General features: G+C 49.0%; 1 protein-coding gene across 1 annotated transcript; it reads right to left on the reverse strand.

The window, feature by feature from the left end:
- Positions 1-594: 594 nt before the first annotated feature.
- On the reverse strand, positions 595-27041 carry LOC136582455 (catalase). Its single transcript, XM_066583507.1, has 13 exons — positions 26884-27041; positions 15710-15881; positions 13684-13794; positions 13447-13577; positions 11815-11919; positions 10483-10608; positions 8629-8820; positions 8395-8547; positions 7557-7695; positions 6011-6141; positions 4505-4612; positions 3357-3443; positions 595-1236 (listed from the first exon to the last, which is right to left on the reverse strand). Exons 1-13 carry the CDS (start codon positions 26947-26949, stop codon positions 1198-1200), a joined length of 1560 nt encoding a protein of 519 aa, XP_066439604.1. The 5' UTR covers positions 26950-27041; the 3' UTR covers positions 595-1197.

The raw sequence follows: 27041 nt of genomic DNA on the forward strand, positions 1-27041 counted from the left end.
ATTCGTAACCGCGGCGTTTGTGTCAAATTACTGTAAGAAGAACGAAAACTGCGCTGCGGTCACAGCCGGCAACAAGACCGGTTTTCACTGCTGGGTGAAAACTGATAGATCAGTGGGGGCTGACCGCCGATCCTGAGAATGAGGAACCCTCGTTATCACTATGTCACAGTTCAACTTACATTGTCCCATTCCTGTAGTTGGGTGGGCAGGGACTCGCCGGTTGTATATGCCCAGCAGCGGCTCCACTCCCATCTATGGTGCAGGCAGATCAGCGATACCCTTCTATTAGAAGCCACGTTCCACCCAGCCATTCTGAGAAAGGGGCTGTGTCTCTGGATGGTGTCAATGTGCTGGTAAAGATGACTCCATCATGCCCTGTGTAAGCGGTGGGGCATTTGGGCTGGCAGCACCTTATAATTGCACCCCATAGATATTTTTCATGCATTCCACCCTACTCAATGGACATCAACCCCAAACAGGGGATTGCTTCACCTCCTCTTAGGCCTCGTTTATCAAAGCCTATGTTACCGAGCCACTTTAGACATCCCGTTTTGTGTGCACAGGCCTCCTGCAGTACCAATAATGTCCAACACATTAACTGCATAAGGGTTTATTGTAAAAAAACATAATTACTTCTTCATTAAGACTTGACATTGCCTTTCCTGAAAGCCCCACAAACGGAACAGATGGACTACCGCCATAGCGGACACACGTATTGAAATGCTCTACTAGTTAGATATAGCCCTGGTGAACTACATATCCCATCAGACTTGTGATCCGAGGGCCATTTACTGCAATGCAAGATTCCAATGCAATCATCGCCAGAACTGCGATTAGCGAGATCTGAAGGCACAACGTAGACGATTATAAGGTAGTATAGTTACTAAGTGTTGTATAAAACTACAAACTGTGCAGCCTGTTGCTCACTGAGTCCATAGCCTGAACCCGTCCATCTATAGCCAAACCGATTCAAGACTATGCTAATCGATAATGCCACTGGATTATTAGCTTATTGTGATCATTGGCGCACATTAGCTTTGCTCATGTATAAATCAGCATTTTTTTTTTAAAGAATTAGTGAAGAGGAGTCCAAGAATCGCAGTATTGAAGTACATTCAATATGGTCATAGCCAAGCATCTGCTACAATTAAAATGGCAGGAAAGATGTTGTGGACGGATCATCCAGAGGAGGGAAGTTTACAAGTTGGGATGTTGGGTGTAGGTCTTCACATTTCTCTGTATGAAAGAAAAATAAAAACACATTATAATACAGGCCTGTAAACTGACACTACACTTACCCCTCCCCCTTATAATACTGCAGTGATGGCTTATTTTAAGCTCTGCTGATGCTGCTGTGATCACAGGACATAATAAATTTCCTAGGACTTTTATATTGACTCACAATTTCAATAAAACCAATACCAAAGTATCAAAAAACAAAGACATACAGGCGGTTTTGTATAGCGTTTAGCGCTGCACTAAACGCTATACAACGCTCCCCTTCATGTCAATGGAGCTGCTCACACAAAACGCCAAAACGCTGCGCTTTGACAGTGATGCATGTTCCATCTTTGGGCATTTTCAGCCCTGTATTGTCCATTGAAATGAATGGGCAGCGGTTTCAGCTCTGCGGAAAACGCGGCACAACTCGGTGCTGCGTTTTGGGCAGCGCTCAACGCCAGCATTACCTGCATGACCTTAAAAAAAAAAAAAAAAAAAAAAAAGTTATTCTCACCTGGCAGGTGTAATCGGGGTGGGTCCCCCGTCACAGGCTCCCGTCCACTTGTCACGCAGAGAGAGCATCTTTTTCCGCTAGAGACGGAGATTGAATTCTCCGCCTCCAGCTATAGATTGCTCTGATTGGATGTGAGTGACAGCTCTCTCAGCCAATCACAGACAGCGTTAAATGCACCAATCATAGCAATTTATTCAGTGCTGGCTGTGATTGGCCGAGTCGGCTGATTGGCTTATGTGGGCTGTCAATCAGAGCAATCTCTTGCTAGAGGCAGGGATTTCTAATTGCTGTCATTAGCAAAAGATCCCCTGCCAGCTTGAAAAGTGCAGAGAAGGCTGGATGGAGGTCCGGGGACCCCGATGACACCTTCCAGGCGAGTATTGATTTTTTCCTCCAGCATCCCTCGCTGAGTTTTCAGCTGTGCTGAAACCGCAGCCAAAACGCTAGCATAATCCACGCCAGCGCTGCTGAAACCAGGGCGGAATCTGCATTGAAAAACACTGCATTTCTGCAAACGCCTGTGTGAGGGAGGCCTAAGGGGCCTGGTAGAAGGGTCATACTGCAGCACATAGGGTCTCTACAGTGCATAGAACCCTACAAAAACGGCCAAGTGTAGGGATCCAAGTGTAACCCCAAGACAAGTTATATGTGAGATTGTTCTGCTGTTTGATACACCCCCAGCATTATTCCCATGGGATCATTCCCCCCTTTCTGCTTCTGAATTGAGGTCCTGTGATGTATTCTCTCTATATGATCCACAGGACTAGGGCTTATTCACATGAACGTATATCGGACGAGTTTTCACGGCCGGCCGATATAAACGACCATCTGATGCATTGGATTCCAATGCATCAGTTTAGATGGCCGATTTTTCAGTGCATAAAACCCGCCTGCCCGAAATGCGCAGTTTTTAAGCCAGCCGGAAAATATAGTTCTGGAACCATCTTCTGGACGGAATATGGCGGCTGGTCGGAGAGCTGCTAGAAATGGAAGGTGGGAGGGAGTTTAGCAGCGTCTCAGCAGCTCCCATAAGCTGGTGCAGAGAGGGGGATGGACTAGCTGGCAAGGGGTGGAGAGGGGGCAGGAAGCGGGTGGGAGTTTAGAGCTAAACTCCCCCACCCCGCCCAATGGTATCTGGGGGCTGCGGTGTATAAGCGCCGCAGCCTCGGCCGTCTGAACAGGAGTTAATTCGGGAGTTGCAGCTGTGACGTGGTCATGGCTGCCCCTCATCCATACAATTTACAGCCGCGCTGCAGCCATCTGAAAATCACAGCGCCCGTGTGAAGGAGCCCTTACTTATATAATGCACTTCAGAGTATAAAAAAATGCAAAGCTGACGAACTGGGCAGACAACTCATCCCTGTACCAAACCTGAAATTATATATGAGCCAATTTACTAGATTAGAGAGATAAGAGGCATTTACACAGGGCTGTAGTCAGTGGATTTACATGCATCAGGTAGGATAAGCAGGGGAGTAATGGCGTGTAAATGGGATTATTCACTTTATTCCCCTGCAGCACAAACACATCTGTGCCAAGGCTTCTGCATGAGGCGTGTTTGATGGGAGAGCTCACTGATCACCCAATTAGGGCTTCATTACCATATAAAAGGGATTATTACCTTATGGTGGCCTTCTGCATTGTACTTGTCCAGCAGCACCTGGATACGGGAGCCGAAATCAGGGTGAACGTCGGAGAAGTTTTTTACCTGATGGAAGAGAAATGCAGATTACATTCTGTCTGTTCTAGAAATGACTTTAGGTTGCTTAAGTCCTAGTACAATGGATTGCAAATGGAACATCAAATCATCTGCATTAGGGCGCACTCAGACGACCGTATATCGGCCAGGTATTCACGCCGGCCGATATACGGCGTCTCTCTCTGAAGGGGGAGGAGGCTGGAAGAGACGGGAGCCGTGCTCTGAGGAAAAAGATCCTAGATTTTCCATTAGCGGGGGAGAAATCGCAGCATGCTGCGATTTTGTGTGGGCTACGCACAGCCAGCTTCCAATGAAGTCACTGGAAGCTGTCCATCCCGCGGCCATTCTACAATCATCGCAGAATGGCTGTAGGAGCCGCGTCATCGCCATATTGACGGTGCGGTGTTCTCTGTACTGTGCTGGCCGGTGCGCCAGCCGTCACATTCGCTGCTGAGGAGAAGACTGGCGGAGCGGAACCCTATGGTCACGCGCAGTACAGGTTTTTTTGGAACGTTTGTTTTTCCTGTGCCGTCTCTAGGCCGTGACGCGGGTGCTCAGGTCAATTGCAGATGGGCTGCAGGTTGGACGACTTCTATTCACTTCAATGGAGGCTGTCGGCGCGGAGTCCGCAGCAAAATAAGAGCATGCTGCAATTTATCTTCCGCTCGTGGAAACTGCAATTCCTTTCCGCGAGTGTGAAGGTAAAAGATTTGTACATACCTGTTAATGCGAATCAGCTATGCGGATGCTGACCACAGATTGTGCAATAGAAATCTGGTCATGTGAAGCTAGCCTGAAAGTGTAATCTGCTGCAGATCAGTGGCGTGTGAACTACAGATAAACCGCTGCTCAGGGATTAGCATCACATTCCTGGTTTATAGTATTTGTACAGGTCTGAATAGACTTTACTCTTCTAGCTAAAGGTTAACAGGCTTCACTCCCACTGAAATCAATGGGAGAGCTGCGCTGCAACAACACTTCCATTGATTTCAAAGGATAGGTCAGTAGTGAAAAAAGATATAAACCGTTATATGTCGGTGTACATAGTGATGGGGACAGAATATACTCACTGCTCTCTTCTGGATGAACAGCTGGGCGCCCTTCATGTGTCCAGCGATGTTCTCAATCAACCTCTTACGCTGTTCCTCACTCAACACCTTGGTGTAGAAGTCCCGAACCTGCAGGGTAAAGTCAAGCAGCAAGTCAGCAACAGACAGGTAACCGTACGCCCAAAAGGCTATAGAGCCATCCTCAGGATGGGTCATCAACAGTGCGTGTAGGGGGGTCCTCGGCAATCACCCGGCCCGCTGTCACTGCTGTAGGTGGGACGTGTCATAGGGGACCCCGATGTCAGAGGCAGAAATACTGGAAGCGTAATAGCCACTTCAGCTCCCATTTATTTCTATGGGAGTAGAACCAGCTAGGTCGCTTCCGGCCCATCTATGACGCACGTCCAGCCGTCTGTAGGGTGGTGGGTCCCCGGGGATTAACCATCGATGACCTTAGTAGCTACTGTGTGCAGTGGTTAATGGAGGGTTGCCTGCAAGGCGGGAACACCCGTAAGCACACATGAATAGGGGTCGTTTAAGAGGTTGATTGGTATTCGGGAAACAAAAAAAAAAAAAACCCCTCTCAGGACTTGGGTTTGATTTTCTTAAAGGGCCACTTCAGTGAAATTTCTTCTCTTCATTCATTATGTAACAAGTTCCAAGTAGTCAGTTTTTCATTCACCTTAGGCTGCATTCACATGAACTTATATCGGCTCGGTTTTCACGCCAAGCCGATATACGTTGTCTCTGTCTGCAGAGGGGGGGGGGGGGGGGGAATGGAAGAGCCAGGAGCAGGAACTGAGCTCCCGCCCCCTCTGCCTCCTCTCCGCCCCTCTGCACTATTTGCAATGAGAGGAGGCGGGATGGGGCGGGGCTAAGTGGCACAAATTAGCCCCGCCCTGTCCTGCATCTCCCCATTGCAAATAGTGCAGAGGGGCAGAGAGGAGGCAGGAGCTCAGTTCCTGCTCCTGGCTCTTCCATTCTCTCCCCTCTGCAGAGAGACAACGTATATCGGCTCGGCGTGAAAACCGAGCCGATATACGTTCGTGGGAATGCAGCCTTAATCCTGTGTGATTTTACATGGACTGTACCACACAAGCTCTTCATGGGCATGCATACACTCCTAATAAAGGTACTGCTGGTTATTACAGGCTCCTGTCACACATTCATCCTCCTGACTGTACACTTATGGTCCACGATTTAGGGGAAATATAGAAGTAATAGTAGTGTCTTCCCAGCAGGCAGAGATGGCACTGGCTCTAGCTAGTCATGTGAGGCATCATGGGATTGATAGCACAGAATAGTGAAAGAGAAAGTAGGGAGAAATCTCAGCAACAAGATTGTGCCTGATAAGCATCAGACAGGAGGCTGCGCTGCACGGAGACCTCCGGAGTGACAGACATTCAGGAAAGGGGGCGGGGATGGAAAAATTAGTTTTTCACCAGAGAGGCCATGTAACTGTACTAGCAGGCCGGCCACCAATGACTCATCCTGTTGATGACCGGACCTGGATATAAGCATGCTCACCTGTGAGACGTTGTCATCATCAGAACTGTTGTAGCGAGACACATCAGCAGACACATGGAACTTGCTCTCTCGGACTAAAGGCTGACATTCGGGAGCAGAGAAGCTGTTCGGGTAATAGTTAGGGGCTCCGCCTGTGCCAGAGACAATACAAAGTAAGGACAAATCTCATATATGGCTCCTTCACACAATAGGTCATAAGGCCTGAAAGAGTCATCACAAGGGTCCAGCTTTTTTTAATGTAGTCTTTTGTGCCTTAATATTTTATTACAATTGTAGTGTATTTAACCCCTTCACTTCCTGGAACACATATATACGGTAAGGGGGCGGGGAGGGTTTGTATAGGAGCTGGGGCATTTGGGAAGGAGGAAGAGACCTAGCTCCATACACAGCCGATGGAGGCTGTCTGACCGCCAACACCCGACTGCAACAACCTCGATCAGAGAGCATGATCAAGGCTGTTAACCCCTTAAATGCCACTGGTAATTCACTTTACAGCTGCTGAATTGCTACAGCAATTTCACTAATGGAAACTCTGCAGCGTATCTGCCACATGTGATTATACCTTTGCAGTTCTTAAAAACCAAAAACTTTCACAATTTTCATTTTCAAACTTCTCATAGCAGTTAGGCCCCCTGTCCACGGGCGTGATTTCACCAGCAGTAAGTCGCCGGCAAATCACGCCGCCTGAAGCTTTCCATAGCACTGCTATGGAAAGCGCCGGCCCCGTGTCCATGAGCAGAGAATCACTGCGATTCTTCGCTCGCGGCCGGCAATTTGCAACATGCTGCAAATTGCCGCGATAGGCTGACTGCAGAGATTCATGCGCCGGCGCCGGCGGCTCCCAGGCGGCGGCTCCCGTGGCAGAGATTCGCCGCGGGACTTTGCAACGCCTGTAGACAGGAGGCCTAATGCAGAGCTTAGAAAACAGCATCCAGATGAGTTAAGGGATCCTTTGAATACGCCCCATGATAGATGGCCACACTGGGCCTCCAGACTCCTGTAGAACGCAGCTTAGCCACCTTCCAGGTTACAGCACACATCCATCCCATGTTTTTTGTTCTCAAGCAAACATGGCTATCAGGTGCCATCTTCATGCAGGAGGGAGGGAAGGAAATTGATGGGTGACACCAGATGGGAATAGGTCTCCATCAAAGTGTTAGCGACCGCTTGTCCGTTACATACTCCACCCCTGATCACATGACAGTAACGTTATTGCAGATCCTAAAGCATAAAACATGCAGAGCCTGACAGGAGCTGCATGCTGACAGGACCCATCAGGTGATCAGTCACCAGCTCATAGCTCCACCCCTGATCACATGGCAGCAACGTCATCACAGATCCTAAACCAGCAGAGGCCGATGAAGAATGTATGTATCATAGCGGTGTTGTCACATGATCATGTAAGCAATGACAGCCATCACAGGTCCTAAAACAGCAGCCGTGTGCTTACAACTCCAATCCCCTTCACTATATTACATTCGTAAGTGGTGCACTGCGCCACCAGAAACACCGGTACTAGAATTTCCTACCAATTACGAGCACTTACCCTGGTTGTCAGTGGAGCACATAGGCCCATCCCGTTGGTAATTGGCTACACGAGTCTTGTAAGGACAGTTCACAGGTAACTGTAGATAGTTGGCGCCCAAGCGGTGTCTGTGTGTGTCCGGGTACGAGAAGAGACGCCCCTACAACACGGCAAACGGAAAGTTAAGAGGAATTCCCTGCATTAGACGTTCTATTTAGGCCGGTTGCACCAAAGTTCTGATCTGAGAGCAACAAGAGTTGATATAAGATGAATTAGAAAAACATTGCGCAATCACGGATCAGTCTGATCCGGTATTTGGCAGATCATGCTAATTGAACTTAGTTTAGTGGCTGAAATCAAGAGATGGCGGACTAGACTGGTAGCCCGATTAAGCTTTTCCTAGGTGATTAACTTACACCCATGTTTGCTGCCGATAGCGGCCATGCATTTACTAATGCTATGAACGATGGCAGAAATGTGTTGCATACAGGGATTGGTGACTGTAGTCATGTGATCTTCCCAACTGCAACCTCTGATCGCAGATCAAGAGAACTTTGTTTTGCAAATCTTAGGTCAAACATGTTGGTGCGGCACGATTTCCTTAAGCAAAGTTCAATGGCTGAACTAAACCTTGATCAGCAACGTGGTTGGTGCGACCCCGCCTGCAGAGGGGAGCGCGGGGGTCCTGCTAAAGCTTCTTAGCAAATATAAAGGGCTTCAGCCAATTTCATTTCAAGTAGAATTTCTTGAAGATGCTGTACAGCATTTTAATCTACTAAAGGGTTAATTAGCAGTCACCCAACAATGCAGACTTTTTTGGAAGGCGGTAAGCGCAAAAAAAAAAAATCCCCAAGCTCACCTGCAACATTTTATCTGGGCTTGGCTCCACTCCAGGAGGCATGTTACTTGGGTCAAAGGCAATCTGCTCCACGTCTGCAAAGTAGTTGGCTGGGTTACGGTCCAGGACCAGCTTACCCACAGGAATAAGGGGGTAATCCTTGTGAGGCCAGATCTGGAAGAGCGCAAGGAGAGAGATGAAGATGCGGACCACAACATGAAAGTTACACAGGTAATTACTGAGGTTACTACGCACCTTCGTTAAGTCAAAGGGATTGAAAGGGTATTTCTCAGCTTGCTGGAAGGTCATGACCTGGATATAGAAGGTCCATGAAGGGAAGTTCCGATTGGCGATGGCATTGTACAAGTCATGGATTCCGTAGTCTGGATCTTCAGCGGCCAAGCGATTGGCTTCCTCCACGGTCAGATTTCTGATGCCCTGATCGGTCTAAATAGTTACACAAGGAAGAAACTAGTTATTGCAACATGGTACACAGTAGCTGATTACAGTCACACGTGCATCCGGCCGCTATCACATGGGCGACAAGATTGAGAGATTAGCTCACAATGCGAGTTGCATCCTTAAAAGCGACCCTCTAGTTCCAGGACAGAATTCTGTTTTGGAACAAGAGGGCGCCGGGTCTACTACTTGCAGTTCCCCTTTGCTGCCTCTCAGATCTGCAGGTTTCTGGCTGCAGCAATTTTCTCACTACTTAAAGGGGTTGTCCCGCGCCGAAACGGGTTTTTTTTTTTCAATAGCCCCCCCCGTTCGGCGCGAGACAAACCCGATGCATGTGTTGAAAAAAAAACAAAAAACGGATAGTACTTACCCGAATCCCCGCGCTCCGGTGACTTCTTACTTACCTTCCGAAGATGGCCGCCGGGATCTTCACCCTCGGTGGACCGCAGGTCTTCTGTGCGGTCCATTGCCGATTCCAGCCTCCTGATTGGCTGGAATCAGCACACGTGACGGGGCGGAGCTACGAGGAGCAGCTCTCCAGCACGAGCAGCCCCATTCAACACGGAGAAGACCGGACTGCGCAAGCGCGTCTAATCGGGCGATTAGACGCTGAAAATTAGACGGCACCATGGAGACGGGGACGCCAGCAACGGAGCAGGTAAGTGAATAACTTCTGTATGGCTCATAATTAATGCACGATGTATATTATAAAGTGCATTAATATGGCCATACAGAAGTGTATACCCCAACTTTGTTTCGCGGGACAACCCCTTTAAGGCCTCCTGCAGACGGGATGCGAGCCGTGCCCCCTATAGTGACCCGGCGCTTTCCTCCTCGCGGTGTCGCACTCTGCTCTGGCTGTTGCCGCACATGCGCAGACCAGAGCCGGCGTGTCACCTGTGAAATAGGACATGCCGCAATTTGTTTACTATGCGAGCTTTCACAGTGTCAGATCGCGGCTGTCTGCATAGGATTGCATTATCTAATGCACTCCTATGGCAAGGGCGGAAATTCTGCAGGAAATCCCGCTGCGGAATTTTCGCCCGTGTGCATTTGGCGTAATTCACACGGTGCACCGCTTTCTGATTGGCCTGTGCTGATTCTATGAGCAGGCTCTGGCCAATCAGAGAGCAAGTACAGTGCTTTTGTAGTCTAGTACTACCAATTCACAGTGGGGATTAGGTAGTCTGAAGATTGTGCCGGCCATCCAGGACTGCTGGGAAAAAAAAAAAAAAAAACACAACGCGCCCAAGCAGAAATATGCTGAGTCATTAGCAGGGGATGTTGGCTGGACTGGCCCTGGTGATGGGGACATCTAATGGCAGATTGGTATACTGCACCATAACACTAGTTCTTTCTTATAAACTAAGGCTATGTGACCTTTAAACATATGAGACGGGAGATCTAATGATATCAAGAACCGGTTGTATGAGTGGGAAAGCTTCTTTTCATATCTTTGGTTCCCCAGAGATTACCCGATTGGGGAGAGGGTAAACTTTGGCAAGACCCCCCTCCCTGGTTGCCAGACTCAGTTATTGCTTATCTTAATAGACAGATGTTCTCCAGAAGAGGAGGGTGGGGGTTGTAGTACCTCTGATATTGGTACAAGACTGTGCACATCCAATACAGACAGTGACTGCCAGGTCTCACCTTGAAATGAAATTTGCAATACACGGCCTCATTTTTGCAATTGACCAGTTTGAAGGTGTGAGACCCGTAGCCGTTCATGTGTCGGTGACCATCAGGGATTCCACGATCAGAGAAGAGGAAGCAGACCTGGGAGGGAAGAGATGTAAGAGAATTAAGAGGGCAGCTCTCTGCAAGTGTAATCAACTAATCTTTATTCTAATGCATGCCAAGGGCAAACTTGGAGGAGATCCAGAACTCAGATTAGATTAAGGATAATGGAAAACAAGAGTACAAAGGAATCCCCACCCGCATCGTACCAGGATTTATGAGCAGTAATCAATTTTCTATGAGGGATACGCTCAACATGTCATGTATATACTCAGCCTGAAAATAATGTAAGAGTGGAAGAATCCTGGGCCTGCAGTGACAGCTGCCACACGGGCACCAGCCTAGACTTAAGGGAAAAAGTCCCTTCCCAACCCTAAGAGGAAAAGTGGCTTCTACCTCAATAGGGTTGTTTTTTTTTTTTAAATTTGGGTCTTCCTCTGGATCAACGCTGGTTGAAAGTGGTTGGCTGAACTGGATGTCCTTTCAGGCTGACACGCTATGTAGATTCTGTTTTTTGTCCACATCCGAGCAATGAAAGTAACTTGCAATAATGTGAGAATTAGTGTTATCAGTTTTGTGCCTTGTGACCCATCTCAGGCCAATTAAAAGAAAGTCCACTTGTAAGTATGCCAGGCATGTTCACCATAGCGAGTCATGGACATTGACCAGCTGGAATTTGGTCTTCATGCTGTGCGGCAGCCCTGTGGTTTGTGTCTTGCTTAGATTCTTGTGCAACCATATTAATTTAGCTGCCTTTTCCCCTTTACTTTTGTCCACTAGTTTGTGTGATTGATGCCTTATGTTTTGACACATCAGGTGATTTCATATGTGCGGTGTATGAAGATCTCATTGCCCATAGGCACTGTTAGCTGCTCAGGCCAATAAAGTGGGGGCTTCCAAGAGGAATTTAAAGTGTAACTGCGCTTTCTAAAAACTTTAGACGACATTTCAAAAGTTTTGATCGCTGGGAGTCCAAGAGCCAAACCCCCCAATCAGTCACTAAAATGAGCCAGCTGAATGATGTCGTTGCCTGCTAGCTGAAGACAGACCAATAGACTTTCAATGGAGCTCATTTTCAGCTAGCAAGCAGTGACATCACTTGGACAAGTACTTCAGATGGCTCATTCTGTTGACTGGTGGTGACCAGACCCTCGGCGATCAAAACTTTTGCCAAGTGCCTATGACACGTCAAGAGTTTTTAGAAAGTTAGACTTTGCTACTAGTCCCACTAGCACCAACACTTACCTGGTGGAGAGACTCAGGCCGCAGTGCCCAGAAATCCCAGACCATGTCGGGGTCTTTCATGTGAGTCTGGGGGTTTCTCTTCTGAGAGTGGATGAAGGACGGGAACTAAAAGCAGAAATAAGTGTTACATATAACAAGTCACAGCAGGATTACACTGAGAGGCGACACTCATTGTGCGAATGGCCCATGAGGGTGCTGTTAAGCATTGACAACTGCCTTAGGCAAGATGGCCATCCCCATAGTCATGTACAGACATTAAAATCCATTAGAAACATGGAAAATGCTTTTCTATCTGGTTTAACAAACAAAAAAGTGCTTTTTTTTTAGTGATCTAGTCTTTTTAATGTCATGTATTCTCTGGGGAATCACCTGGCTGAACCGAGCATCCAATGTACACAAGTGCGGAGGGGGCGGATTAGTTAATGGTCTACTCTGCAAAACTGAACTCCGCTGGAGGTTGTGTAAATATGCAGAGTGTAGAGCACTCGAGACCAAGAACCTCTGACTGCCCTGTTCTCTGAGCCAATTAGCAAAAAGTTAAGGTGTATGTTGGGGAGGCGGGGGTCCTACAGATGCATTCTCCTTCTCGCCTTTCTATTGTCCTCCCAGTGACACATTTTATTGGAATTGGGGTGGTGGGGGGGAGAGGCAGCCAGAACCATCTCATCCTCCCCTACCTGCTAATGAACAGGGTCCCAGATTACCCATTTCTAAAGCTGGCACCATGAGGAGATGGACAGTCAGTGAAGTCTTCTCTAGGCTAGATTCGAAGTATTCTGCAGAACTTTTCAACTTTTTCAGGTCAAAAACTCTGGCCAGATGTCACTGTAGGGTGCGTTTACACAATCGATGTTCTACAAACTTGGGTGGGGATTTTAGTGCAGTTCTGCAACAAGTCAACGATGTGTGAACACATCCATATTATATATATATATATATATATATATATATATATATATATATATATATATAATATCTCTCTCTATCTCAAACTGCTTCTCCCTCCCTCATAAGAATTAAACACCAAGAAGTTGAAAGTCAAACATAAAATGTGAGTGAAGACCTAAGAGGGAAACTCAACAAGACAGACTCGCCTCAGCCCGGTTTCATACAGCTGAGAAAATAGTGCAAGATTTGTGCATTGCAAGACACAAACACAAACCCCATTCTTTTGAAGGGGTTCATACACATGAGCGATTTCTTCCTGCGTGGAACTACAATGCTATGCAGGAAAAACTGACAAAAATCGCAGCGTGTTCTATCTAGCTGCGATCTCGCAGCTAAGCGGACCCATTGTTTCCAACAGCGCAGGCGGCAGCAGCGCCGACTCCATTTAAAACAATGGGAGAACTCCGCAATCCTCGAAGGGTTCGCTGCATCCCTGTGGATGCAAGGCTGCTTTCACATGGATGGCGAGGGGGATATTGGGCCATGATTCAACGACTGAAATCTCCCTCGTCCATGTGTGACTAGCCTAACTAAGGACATCTTACAGCTCCGATGTGGTCATGAGGCGTACCACTGGAGCCCTGATGATAATGCGCTCATTGGAATATGGCGTGCTTATTGCCTATATTGGATCAGTAAACATGATGGAGCTTGGAAGGAGTCCTTAACATTACTGCAACTCACCAACATGGCATCACGGATGAAAAAAATTGGGGTGTTATTTCCAGTTAAGTCCCAGTTTCCATCCTCCGTGTAAAACTTTACAGCAAACCCACGGGGGTCCCGGACGGTGTCTGATGAACCAGATTCTCCAGCTGAAAAAAAAAAAAAAGATAAGGGAAATTGGTAGCAATTACTTATAAACAATCGCGATTATGTAGACCCTTTGGGTGGGGGTGGGAGGGGGCACAGTAATCTTACCGACTGTGGAGAAACGCACTGCAATTGGGGTTTTCTTCCCGATGTGCTCAAATACTTTGGCCTTGCAATACTTTGAGATGTCATGCGTCACCTCAAAATAGCCAAAGGCACCTTTAAGTAACAAGAAAAGAAGAGTTAAATTCAAGTTTGGAGTTAAAATTAATCAGAAATATAAAAAAACTACTATATCAAGAAAAGAGACTGAAGACCAGAAGCTAACCGCAAGCCGTGACCACCAGGGGGAACTGAAGAGTGTACTGAAGACATAAGGCCTCATGTCCACGGTGAAAAATCAGGCCCGCTACGGATTCTCCCCGCAGACATGAGGGCTGAAAATAAGAATAACTTACCCGCAGCGGACCGGGCAGGTCTTCTCTTCTTCACGCCGGCGCCGCGCACATCCGCCGGGCCGAAGAAAGAAGATCCGGCCGTGAAGAAGAGAAGACCTGCCCGGTCCGCTGCGGGTAAGTTATTCTTATTTTAGGTCTCCCGCGGATCCGGACGGCTTCCATAGGCTGCAATAGAAGCCTGCGGGAGCCGTCCACGCGAGAGACCCGCATGAAAAATGGAGCATGTCCATTTTTTTCATGCTCCATATTTTTTTTTTATTCACTTTTATTGACCATCTGCGGGTATTTATCTACCCTATGGGGTGCGGATCTGCTGCGGATTTAAAATCCTATTTTGCCCATGGACATGAGGCCTTAGGGCTGGAGTCACATGAGCGCATTTATGGAGTGAGCGTTACATATTTGCAAGTGCGGCTTTTACTGTCTTTTTGTGCATGCAAATCGTGTGCACTTGCATGCGCAAATAAAGACAACGATGCTCCCAGCCATTTAAACAGTTGATTAGTGTAGTTCTATTTTCCCTGCGCAAATCTGCAATAAAAAAAAAAAAAGAAAGATGCTGCATAGGTTTTAGCGCAACTGAAGTGTGCATGTTAGATACGCACATGTGAACGAGCCCACGGATATCAATGGGTTCTATTCTTTGCATATAGCGTGCACAATTTTTTTTTTTTGTGCGCAAATACACTCGTATGAATCCGTTCTTACTAGAGATGAGCGAGCACGCTCGGTTAAGGAAGTTACTTGAGCGAGCAACGCTCTTCTCGAGTAACTGCATACTGGTTCAAGCAGATTTGGGAGGGCGGCGAGGGGAGGGGAAATAGAGTGAGAGATCTGCTCAGACCAGTATGCAGTTACTCGAGAAGAGCGATGCTCGCTCATCATAAGTCTGTACTATGCACTTGTATGTTCAGACTACAATGGATTTTGTAGTCTGAACATACCCTCAGGCCCCATTCACACTCAGGCCTCATTCACATGGGCAATTTTAACATTCAAGTTTGGTCTGCTCAGAGACTAAAACTAAACCGAACGCGGACCCATTAAAGTCTCTGTGTACTCACAAGTGTAGGTTTTTAACCCTGGACTCATCTGTTTGATTATAGCCCAAATCTATTTTCAAAAGCTCCCCCTAGTGGTGGCTGCAGTTCAACAGAATGTTATTTAAAGGGTCATTCAGACTGTAAAAATTGATGGACTATCCTGAGAAAAGGCCATTAATATCAGTGGGGGTCCGCTGCTCAGAAGCCCAGTTTAGTGATTAACGGGTGTTGTGGCACTCTTATACAAGCGCTACAACAGCTTCAAGGTTTATATTGGTGTGTGCTCAGAACGCCATAGTTACAGCAGCGGCTCCGAGTACCACTGGCGTATGTCATGGGGGTTTAAACATTGAAGAGGCTGCAGCAATCATAGGAGCTTTGAACCCCCCACACTAAGCCGACTGGTGGGGATCCCGAGTGGCAGACTTCCACCGATCAGCTATTGATGGCCTAACCTGAGGCATGAATTACCCCTTTACCTCCATGTCTAGGTGAAGGAAAGCAAGAGATTTGGAGTTCTGTCCCTTTAGGGCTCTCCAGCAGCGGATTATATTGCGTCACGTCGTGTGCAAACTCCTACGAGAGCGCCGCTTGAGTTTGCACGCAATCTGCTACCTGCGGACAAAGTCTCACCTGCTCCTTTAGCGTGCACCACCCTTTCAGGTATTCTCTCCCGGTCAAAGTGCGCCATTTCATCCGTGAACACCACATCCTGGACCAGCAGCGGCCCGCGGGGTCCCACCGTCATGAGGTTCAACTTATCACATATAGGATTTCCGCCTCCGGTCGTCATGACATCCTGTTTCTGAAGAAGCAGAGAGAACAGGGTTATTGGTGAGAATTAGGCTTGGTATATGGGGTGCTGGATCATGGAGCAGAGGTCGCAGTATGTACCCAGCTCCAGATATCCACTCTCATTACAGTAGAAGTCCTTTAACGTGGCATCCAGTAGTCCAGAGATGCCAAAATATACACAAAGAATATAAAAACTTTATTGCACAGACAAGTTAAAAACACTTAAAACTGCATAATACATGCAAAAAGCAATTGATAGGGTCATCCTGAGGCTACCCCACCAGTGGCAGATCAGCAGGGGTCTGCCAACTGGAACCCCCATCAGTTTCAGCTGTTCCCTGGCCACTGCACTGAGCCGATTTCTGCAAGAAGCCAACAGCTCCATATTCACCGCAGTGGCCAGGCTTGGTATTGCAGCTTTCTCATTCACTTTAATGGGAACTTTATATGTAATACCAAGCTTGGCCACTAAAGTGGGATCAGAGCTCTCCAGTTTCTGCAGAAATCAGTTCAGTGCATGAGTGTAGCAGCCTGTCAAGTAACTGTTCCAGCTGACAGACTCCCACTGATCTAGCATCGATGGCCTATTCACAGAATAGGATATCAATAGTTTACAACCCTTTAAGTATCAAACTAGACCATGTCCTTAAAGGGTTAAGGCATCCAAGCAAGGAAACAATGTCAAAAGTCAGAGATGTGATGAAAGAAGCGCTGCATGTAGGGAAGAGGTCTCAGTACGGGTCATACAGACAGTCCCGTATACCAGTTAGTGCGTGGAAACTTCCGAGTCACCAATATATAAAATACCACAAAGGTCGTACAAATATTGCAGATGTGATTTTGCCAGCGGCACATCTAGACATTGCATAACCCTGAGATGGCACCGATCACAGGACAAACTGCTGATGCCAAGCTATTACCGCAGAGTCCATGCCGGAGAACTTGTGACCGAGGGTTACAATGGGACCATTTAGTGGTGTTCGATCCCAGAGGTGATAAGACGGACCCACGCCCGGATCTGCACCACCACCAATTGCGAATAAAGCCCTAATGATATTCGTTCCGCCTAGAAGCTCCCTTCTGTGAGGAAAGTGGACGTCTTGAGACCCTTTTACACAGGACAAGTGTTGGGCAAACTATGCCAACATGCGTCCCCGTGTACACTTACACAGGAGCGAGTACCGCTGGATCACAGGGTCGGGGTGGCTGGAGGAGAGTTCTCTCCCCGCTCTCCCCCGCCCCTCTCCACTCACTAAGTAGCGGTCGGTTAGTGATGTCCGACTACTGTATACACCGAACGGGCGTCATTCAGCATTTTAAGCTGCTTAACCCTGAACGACTCTCACTCACTCAGTTTCCACATGCTTTTACACGCGCCGATTATCATTCGAAACCCCGAGGGAGCGCCAGAGCCCGAACTACCAGAACGATAATCGTCCCGTGTAGAAGGGCCTTTAGGCTACTCTTACAAGGAGCAATAAATCGATCACACGATGACCGCGTCCGCCCCACCCAGTCCGTCTATAGAGGCATTCACAAATGTAATTGCGCTTGCATATAGTTCAGTCACTTCCATTCCCTGTACCAGTGAATGAACAACTGAATGATCACTGTTCACACGCAAAACGATTTTTCATGCGTGTATAAAATGGACAAATGAGAAGCGAACAAATTCCCGTTTAATCGTTGGCCGTAGTTACGCTGAAAAATTATTGTTTAGTCATTCTGTGTAGAAGGGCCCGGCAGGGAGAAGTTAAAGTGCTGATTAAGACGTCCTTATCTGCCAAGAAGCAGGAGTAGCCGAGGTCAGCATGTGAGGAGCGGGGAGAGGAGGGGGAACAGCGCTGAGAGGAGCGCCGGAGAGAGGGGGGGAACAGGGTGGGTGTGTGTAAAACAGCGCTCAGACGGGAGAAGAGCGCGAACGAGAGGGAAAGTGGGTGTGTGTAAAACAGCGCTCAGACGGGAGAAGAGCGCGAACGAGAGGGAAAGTGGGTGTGTGTAAAACAGCGCTCAAAGCAGGGAGAGGAGCGCCAAAGAGAGGGAGGACAGCGCTCAGAGCGGGGAGAGGAGCACCAAAGAGAGGGAGGACAGCGCTCAGAGCGGGGAGAGGAGCGCCAAAGAGAGGGAGGACAGCGCTCAGAGCGGGGAGAGGAGCGCCAAAGAGAGGGAGGACAGCGCTCAGAGCGGGGAGAGGAGCGCCAAAGAGAGGGAGGTGGGTGTGTGTAAAACAGCGCTCAGAGCGGGGAGAGGAGCGCCACGTTTACACTGAAAGCCTGGTTTGAATTCGCCCCTTTGAGTGATTTAGCGGTGTATGGCCATATTTGCGCACACAATACGCAGAGAATAGAGCCCACTGATTTCAATGTGTTTGTTAAGTGTGTATTTTACGTGCACATCAAAGAAAATAAAAATGTGCACCATCTTCTGTTTTCCTGCAGATTTACGGAACATAAAGGAACTCATTAAACTAATTGACCATTTCAATGGGTGAGGGAATCTGCGTGTTTTTTTTGTGCACACAAATGCGGAACACCCATTCGGCGAACACGCAGTGCCAATACATATACGCCCGTGTGACACCAGCCCAAAGGACGCCTTTAAGCCCCTTTTACACGCCCCAATCATCGAGCACATAGCTCATTAGTGCGAGCGGTTTGCACGATAATTATTCTGTGTGAACGCTTGTGGTAAAGCGCTGATCGGATCCTTCATGTAGGCCTAAAAAACCATCTGCGACATTCTGTGTAGACAGGTAGTCAGTCATCTACAAACGACGGCCGGTGTACTGTGAATGGAGGCGGGTGGGCTGGAACGATCCCAGGTCCGTTCCTCCTCTAGTCATTGAGTGATGATCCTCCGGTGTAAGATCGCATAGGGTGGGTCATCGCCGGGACGGCTGTTGGGCACTGCAGGGTCAGACTATTGTCCCGTGTCCAAGACGCTTCACTCCACAAGACACAATCAGTTGGCGAGGTCTTCGTGAGGTAAAAAAATGGCACCGCTTCTTCTGAACTTGCAACACTAGGAGACCCAGCGAGTTACCAGCCCCATCATGAACGGCACGCTGAAGAACAAAGCACCTTCTGTCTTCACGCTGCGCCATCGCCTGAAGCAACCAACACTTGGTTGAGGCCACATTTGCAAGTCGGGGCAAAGCAACGCCATGTTTACAAGGTGAAGTCGGACGCAGATCTGCCGCATTCAGTGGAGCTGGTCTGCATGCAGAAATCCCAAGAGGTTTCCGTGTCAAGATGTAAACTATGGCGCGGTTTCGCCATCAGCCTAGGCACATGTGCACACAGAATTCCTCATTTTCCTCCATGGAGGCAGTCTGCGCGGAAACCGCACTAAAATAGAGCATGCTGCGATTTTTCTTCTACTTGTGGAATACGCAATTCGTACCCGCGAAGGAAAATCCAATAATACATGCCTCTCAATGCCCGCGTTTTACCACAGATCTTCTGTGCGGGTTTTATCGCGAATTTCTGTGCAGAATTTGCCGCATCTCAGCGGAGACGGCGATAAAAGATCTGCTGCAGAAATTAATTCTGAACCGCAAGGCAACGTCCACGCGGGTTTTGTGCGGGTCACTTCCACAGCTTGTGGACCACATCTAAGGGCGCTTTTACACAGAGCGAACGAGGTCAGAATTCGCTAATTTAGTCTGTTTATACAGACAAGTAAGGGCGCATGTCCACGGGCGGGTTTGAATTCCGGAATCCGCGTGGTGTACCCGTGCAAATGATCCGCAGTTCAAGCCGCCCATAGACCATCATGGGCGTCTGCATTTAAGTTAAAGCATGCGGATTTGTTTTACGGACCTTCTGGCGCACATTTTGGCGCGCCCGAGCACATCCACAGGGGAGAAGATGGAAGACCAGCGTGGCTACGCAGAGGATCCGGAATGGTGCGTAATGCCCTCATGTCGCGGGTAAGGTGGGATTCCGCGGCGGGGCTCCCGCTCACAGAATCTGACGCGCCCGTGGATGAGCAAACGTTTTCATGCTTGTAGGAAACGAATAACAAGCGAATTATCGTTTGACGATGGGCCGTGTTTACATTAAATGATCTAGCTTTTTTTTTTTTTTTTTTTTTTTGCTATAATGCTTCTAACCGCGGGCATCCAAGGCTCTGCCCAGTGCGTGCGGGTTACGAAAACGCCAAGTTTGCCCATAATAGGAGGGCTCTTTGCAGTATATCTTTGTCGCTGGACAGAGCACAGCCTGACGTATTTTCCTATATACAGGTCACAAAGTATAAAATGCAGCATTTTCCCCAATGGTGGTCTGTGGATGCCGCACGGTATACAGCCGGTCCAGCACGGTCGCGCCAACAACCACATGAACAGACGTACAGATGCCGTTATTGCGCAGCGAGACGGTACGCCATTGTCTCCTTATCTTCACTTCAAAGGGAAATCTGCTTGTGAAATTTCACCAACATTCCCCAGATCATTTTTTCGGCGCCTTATCGCTGTTTACCGTTTCCCAACGCCTGGCACGGATGCGAGGAGTATTGTGCGCCGGCCAAGCCTCCCTCAGTCTGTAAACAGGTTCATGTGAGTCTTGGCTGATGGACAGTCATGAGATCCAGTCAGCTGACGGCGATCGTGTGATCACACCGATCTATGGCTTCTAGTATCGTACACAGAAGTAGGCCGTCACCGCAATACTATGGCTAACAGAGGAGATGGTGCCCAGAGCAACCAATCACAGCGCAGCTTTCATTTGTTATACTGCTGAAGTAAAGTGAAAGCTGCACTGTGATTGGTTGCTATGGGCAACACAGAGATTATTTTGTTAGCCAGCTTCTATAACAGTGTGGTGGCGACCTACTTCTCCATGGCCCCCTGTACAGTATACATCCCCCACATCGGGTACCTGCATTCATCTGCCCAACCTGACATTCATGAACCTTTACCAGCTGCATTCATAACTCTGCAGGCTTCAGAGCAGAAATCTCCCAGCCCAGCAGTCCATACCGCACAGCACTCGCTCTGCTGAACTGACAACGGCCCCATGCCTCGTCAGAGCTGGTTTACACCATTAGGGGGCATTACTACAAGCTTGACGACTGTTTCCAATAGCCAGTAGAATTGTGAATGCAGCTCTGGAGAATATTACAGGATGTAAGGGTGCTCTTAGAACCATCGTGTAATCGTTGGCTCATTCGCTATAACCGGCGCTCGTCCAGTCCCTCTCAGTCACTTATACAGCGGACACGAAAGACTGAACGAGTGACGTCACCCGTGGTTCGTTCGCTCTCGTGCGGTCGGTTTAGACAGGCGGATACATCGTTGGCTTGTTCAAACTGAGAGAGACTGCTGTCTAAACCGAACGGGTCATACCCTTTAGTTTAGTCTCATAGACCCCTTTAATGACTTCCCCCTACAAGGTGTATGACCTCACCCTGGGGCTCATCTATGTACCGCACTATGGATTATATTACAGTTACACAAGAGATAAGTAATCAGGAACATTCTGCAGAAGAGAAGCAATTAGAGAGGGAAACGAGGAGGGCGAGCGCGTTATGGGGTCGGAGTCCACCAGACTTGGACTGTGGAACACAGCGAGGCCTGGAGGAACCTTTACCTGCGGCTTCGCTAAACTTACTCTGAAGTTTTCCATGATCTGGTACAATTCCTTTCATCCGGCATTAATGCTGAATAAGCAGATATTCCAGATTATTGGACGTTTATAAGAAAGTACAGAAGTTTACTTGTACCGGACCAGAGCATCACTCCAGTCTCACTGCTCCGATCTGGAGACATTCACAAGTGTCATGTACTTTGTTGGAGACACGTGCCGGACTACCGGAAGCCAAGATTACATGCAGATTAGCAGATACTGGATAATAGGGATGGTTATGTCCTCGGCCTGTGTCACATGAACCTGAGAACATGACAGCGATGGCAGCCAAGGTCCAAACTGCTACGTGCAGGTGACACGCAGATAGTCGCTGACCAGCAGCGCTACGCAAACCCCGCCTCCAGCGATGACAGCCAAGGTTCAAACTGCTACGTGCAGGTGACACGCAGATAGTCGCTGACCAGCATCGCTACCCAAACCCCGCCTCCATTGTAGGAGACCTCCGATGAGAGCCACTGCCCACAATGCAAGTCACGTTAGTAATTACAGTTTCAGGTTCTGCGCTCCCCCAGGAGAGATAAGGGGAGGGGGGTGGGCAGTAGCTGCTCCCCAATACGCCATGTGCGCCAGCGCCCCAACAACTGTCAGGAGGAATAGTGTTCATTGGCAGCTATATACCCCTGAACAGTCGTGTTTAAGGGGTTAAATTGGTTCCACACAAGCCTCTGCAAAATTGCGCACACATTCCAGCATCTCCTTGCGTGTGCGATTGCACTTGGACCCCTATTGATTTAAAGAAAAAAAATATATATATCACTACGCAAATGACTCCTGCATCACACGAAAAAGCACTCGGTTTTCTCGCCTGTGTGAACGCTTCCTAGGAGCTTTCTGGCCAAATTTGTGTTTACTTCACCTCCTGCCCTGCTCCAGGTGGGAACCAGCTGGTAACAGCAGCCAAGTGGCTCAAACCCCTGACCAATGGTACCTTTTTGCTTGGTTGGATGTTGGCATCCGCGTCATATTACCTCCAGTTACGTTACACTGGATTATAAAACATTTCAGTAAGATATGTAGAGACTGATTTTACAGCATGCATTTCATACAGGTGTTTCCATATTTTTGTCCACCCTCTGTATACAACTATAAAAATGGGGAAAATTGCTAAAAAGTGTCTGGTTCTTTAGCACCAGGTGGTTGCCCAGGATTAGAAGAACATGGCTGCTTTGTTCCAAACACAGCGCCACCCTTATCTGTGGACTGTTCAGTTTTGCAGCTCAATTCACTTTGAAAGAGCCAAGCTGCAATACCACACAAAACCCTATGGCCAAGGGTGGCGCTGTGCTTGGAAGAAAGCTGCCATGTTTATCTAGGCCCAGGCAACCCTTCCTCCAGCACCATTAACTACAATATGGTAGGAGACAGGGAGCCGGTGAGGTATTTTATACTCGCCCACTTCCCGCGGTGCCAGCCTGTAAATTCCCGTAGACTAGTAGAAGAGAGCACGCCGAACTGAGGAGGGTCAGATTTTCGTTTGGCGCAAGGACTTTCCCTGTGACGTCCCCCAACAGGACAAAAGGGTCGGCCCTGAAATTCTGCATCCTGATCCGTTTTATTCCCCCTGGTTACCATCTGTAAGGGCTCTCTCGTACGAGCGGACGCTACTACGCAACACGCGCTACCAATCTTCATATTGGCTTTCGATTGTGCCCCACGCACAGCTTGTGAAACGCGTGTGCAAGAGAGATCTTGGCGTGTAATAAGACACGCCAAATTAGTGCATGGGGATTGTGGACACGCAGCAAGTATGCATGTCACTGTGCTTGCCACGTGCCCCCGCGTGAGATACGCCCTCGGGCACGGAAACCGCTCGTGAAAGCCCTATGGCTGGGGGGGGGGGGGGGGGTGTCACACGGGATGGAATTTCAGTAGAATTCTCATGGAATGGCCGCACTGAAAAACCGCGAGATTTCCGCGAGATAAGCGCAGCTTTTAGCCGTGGGTTCTGCAGCGGTTTCGCCGTCGGCATTCCACTGCGGCTTTCTCTTCCCATAGAGAGGCGAGAGGCCACTGCGGAAACGAGAAAAGAATTGACCTGCTGCAGAGAAGGTGCCCCCTACAGATCAGAGGGCAGTCAGGCAACTAGATGGTTACTGCAAGTGAAAGAATCCAAGGAATGCGGAGTTCTTGGCCCGCCTTAACAGCCAACAGAGGGTCCCGATTAGCTGAGCGGCCTTTTCTTTTTTCCCTTTAGCTCTTAATTTTTGTTTTTTTCTCTACACTTTCTTCCTGTCCCGTAGCGGCTGAGGGTTGTTTTTTGTGGGACGATTGTTTCTTTCAGTGGTGCTAGTTCATGGGGGGGGGGGGGGGGGGGGGGGGGTGTGAACGCTCAGCAACAAAATGTGATAACTTTATTCTACGGGTTAGTACGATTACACACTTTTTTTTTAGTAACTTTAGTAACAAAGAAAAAAAAACAAAAAAAAAAACACCACATCTGTTTGGAGAAACAGTTCTGTTCTGCCGCCATATTTTTTTTTTTTAACAGCTAGAACTTTTGTTTTTCCTACAACACAGTTGTGTGAGGGTCTTCTTTTCCCTTTCTTCAGGGACGTCCTGTAGTTTCTATTGCTACCATTTTGGAGTCCATGTGACCTTTTGATCGCCTTTTATTTAATTTTTTCCATCGAAATGGGGTGGCCAAAAATAAATAAAAACTGCTATTCTGGTGTTGTCTATTTTTTCCCCCGAACAGACAGCGTTCACGGCACAGGATCAATAATGCGTTACTGTGATAGAACTGGGTTCACACGGGGAGGAGCTGCTGCGACATTTCTGTGTAGACTTTCTGCACTGACATTCCACCTGCAATTTAAACCGCGGGATTAAGCAGCAGAGGGGACGAGATCTGCAGTACGATGCAATACCAGAGTATTACATTATACCGTGATCCGACAGGCCGGTCATCAGGTATGGCTTCAACAGGAGGCGGGGGAGCTCAGGGTCCAAAGAGTCCAATCAGGGCATGTAAGTGCTGTCAGAACCGAGGGTGCTATTTAAAGGGTATAACAGCAGCTGTCGTGGGCATCACCCGCACTGCATGGCAGAGGATCGACCGCTGACCCCCCCCCCCCCCCCCCCCCTCCCTACAGACACTGAACCTCCATAGTGTAACTGTACATCCTGCAGCGTTAAGGTGTTAAAGGAGTTTCCGCTGTTTAGGCGGCGGTGACAGATCACAGCTGCAAAAACTGAGATATAACTGAAGTATGACTGCAGCCTTCAGATAGCGATACACCGCAATACTTTTATACTTGGCACCAATCCTGCAAGTTACACAGAAGCGTCTGCCGGCGACGGATCACATGCTCTGCAGACAAGCATCCCGCGGCCGCACTGTCACATGGGCATCCAAAGACGGGTGAAGGCATAGCGTTTAACGGACCTGCAGGCTACAGGGGGTGGAAAGTATTGCAGTCAACTGAAAACGTATTCGGTGTTGGGGAGGGAAAAAAAAAAAAGTAAATAAACAGAAAACAAAAACACGGGTGCAGAAGTACACGGCACATACTAGTTTTTATACACACACGTATGTGCATACATAAACGGGTCAGTATGGACAGGCCCTTAAAGGGATATTTCCATCTTATAAAGTGACAGGACACGCCCCCACTACGATCAAGTCTGACCTCTGGGATCCCCACCGATCCGGAGAATGAAGGGGCCACAGTGCTGTTTACTGCAGTGTGCCTTTCTAAGGATGCCTTTACACGTAGCAACTATTGTTTAGGCGGTCGCTAACACGTACATACGACCGTCATTTTTGCCTTTACCCATAGCGACGATTGTCCCTTAGTTGTTCGCCAGCTCTTTGGGGCGTCGCCATGTAAATCGCAAGTTGTGATATGAACGACCATGACTTTACATCACACGCCTTTTACTTATCAGAGGGGGGCGAACGCACGCGCAATTCACAAAGATGCGTAATAAGCTGCTTAATTCCACTGGGAAAAAAACCAGATGACATATGGCCCTCATTAGACGGTCAGCCATCACTGGGGGCGACTGCCTGCCGCACACAGATGAATATAGCCTGCGGGCGGAGAGCCGACAGGAACATACACGGGCAAAAAGACTCATTCAGGGAGTCAAAAAGTTGTGCAAATACGCTTGTGCGGTGCGGAGGGGCTCCAACCGTCACAGGATGGCAGAAACCTGTCATTTACTGGACTCTGCATTTAAACTTTTCACCACTTACAAGATCTCTGCTTGCTGTCACCAACTAGAAACCCTCTTGCTTCCATCAAGACACTGAAACCCTGTTCACACCCAATAAGCTTCCACGGCTGAGGTTTTGTTACAGTTGCTTGACTCAAGTTCAGAGTTGCGCAGCAGGTACATTGCAGGGGCGCGCGGCGATCGGCGGCGCGCAGCAGGTACATTGCAGGGGCGCGCGGCGATCGGCGGCACGCAGCAGGTACATTGCAGGGGTGCGCGGCGATCAGCGGCACGCAGCAGGTACATTGCAGGGGCGCGCCGCGATCGGCGGCACGCAGCAGGTACATTGCAGGGGTGCGCCGCGATCGGCGGCACGCAGCAGGTACATTGCAGGGGTGCGCCGCGATCGGCGGCACGCAGCAGGTACATTGCAGGGGTGCGCCGCGATCGGCGGCACGCAGCAGGTACATTGCAGGGGTGCGCCGCGATCAGCGGCACGCAGCAGGTACATTGCAGGGGTGCGCGGCGATCAGCGGCACGCAGCAGGTACATTGCAGGGGCGCGCAGCGATCAGCGGCACGCAGCAGGTACATTGCAGGGGTGCGCCGCGATCAGCGGCACGCAGCAGGTACATTGCAGGGGTGCGCCGCGATCAGCGGCACGCAGCAGGTACATTGCAGGGGTGCGCCGCGATCAGCGGCACGCAGCAGAGTCTAGACGTGTATGCGGGCGTTATACGCACCACAATAGAACATACTGCGACCTTTCGTGTATTTTGCACGATATGTGAGCGTACGACTCGCACAAAACCCAGGCGCTGCGACCATACATCCAGGTGATGGAGCCCTAAACAGAAGGGACTCCAGCAGGGCAGGTCTTACCTGCGCTGATCCATTGTAACAGAAGTCAGCGCAGGAGAGAGAGCCGTGCTTAGTGAGGATTATGCAGACAGGATGCAACTGTGACAGATCCTCAGCTGTGAGAAGTGCTCTCTACATGGTTGACACCTCCACAGTCTGATGCACAAACAAGACTTCACATCCATCCGGCCCTGGAGCTGCTGCAGAACTACAACTCCCAGCATGCCACGGCAGCCAGAGACTAGGAGTGCATGCTGGGAGCTGTAGTTTTACAGCTGCAGCCCACTGTGTGTGGCGGACCCTGCAGGCGGGAGGGATGACACACTGTCATACGGCAGGCCGCTACCTGGTTGCCCCGGCTCTCCTTCCATAGCTTCATCTGGTCGGTGCTCTTCTCCCGCTGGTCCGCCATGTTGCTGTCCCCGCAGTGCGACCTACGGCCAGCAGCTGGGGAGACTTATACTGGAGCCGGCCGAGCAGAGGACCCGCCCACTCCAGAAGGGT

The sequence above is a fragment of the Eleutherodactylus coqui genome, chromosome 11, assembly GCF_035609145.1.
Source record: "Eleutherodactylus coqui strain aEleCoq1 chromosome 11, aEleCoq1.hap1, whole genome shotgun sequence".
Taxonomy (NCBI): domain Eukaryota; kingdom Metazoa; phylum Chordata; class Amphibia; order Anura; family Eleutherodactylidae; genus Eleutherodactylus; species Eleutherodactylus coqui.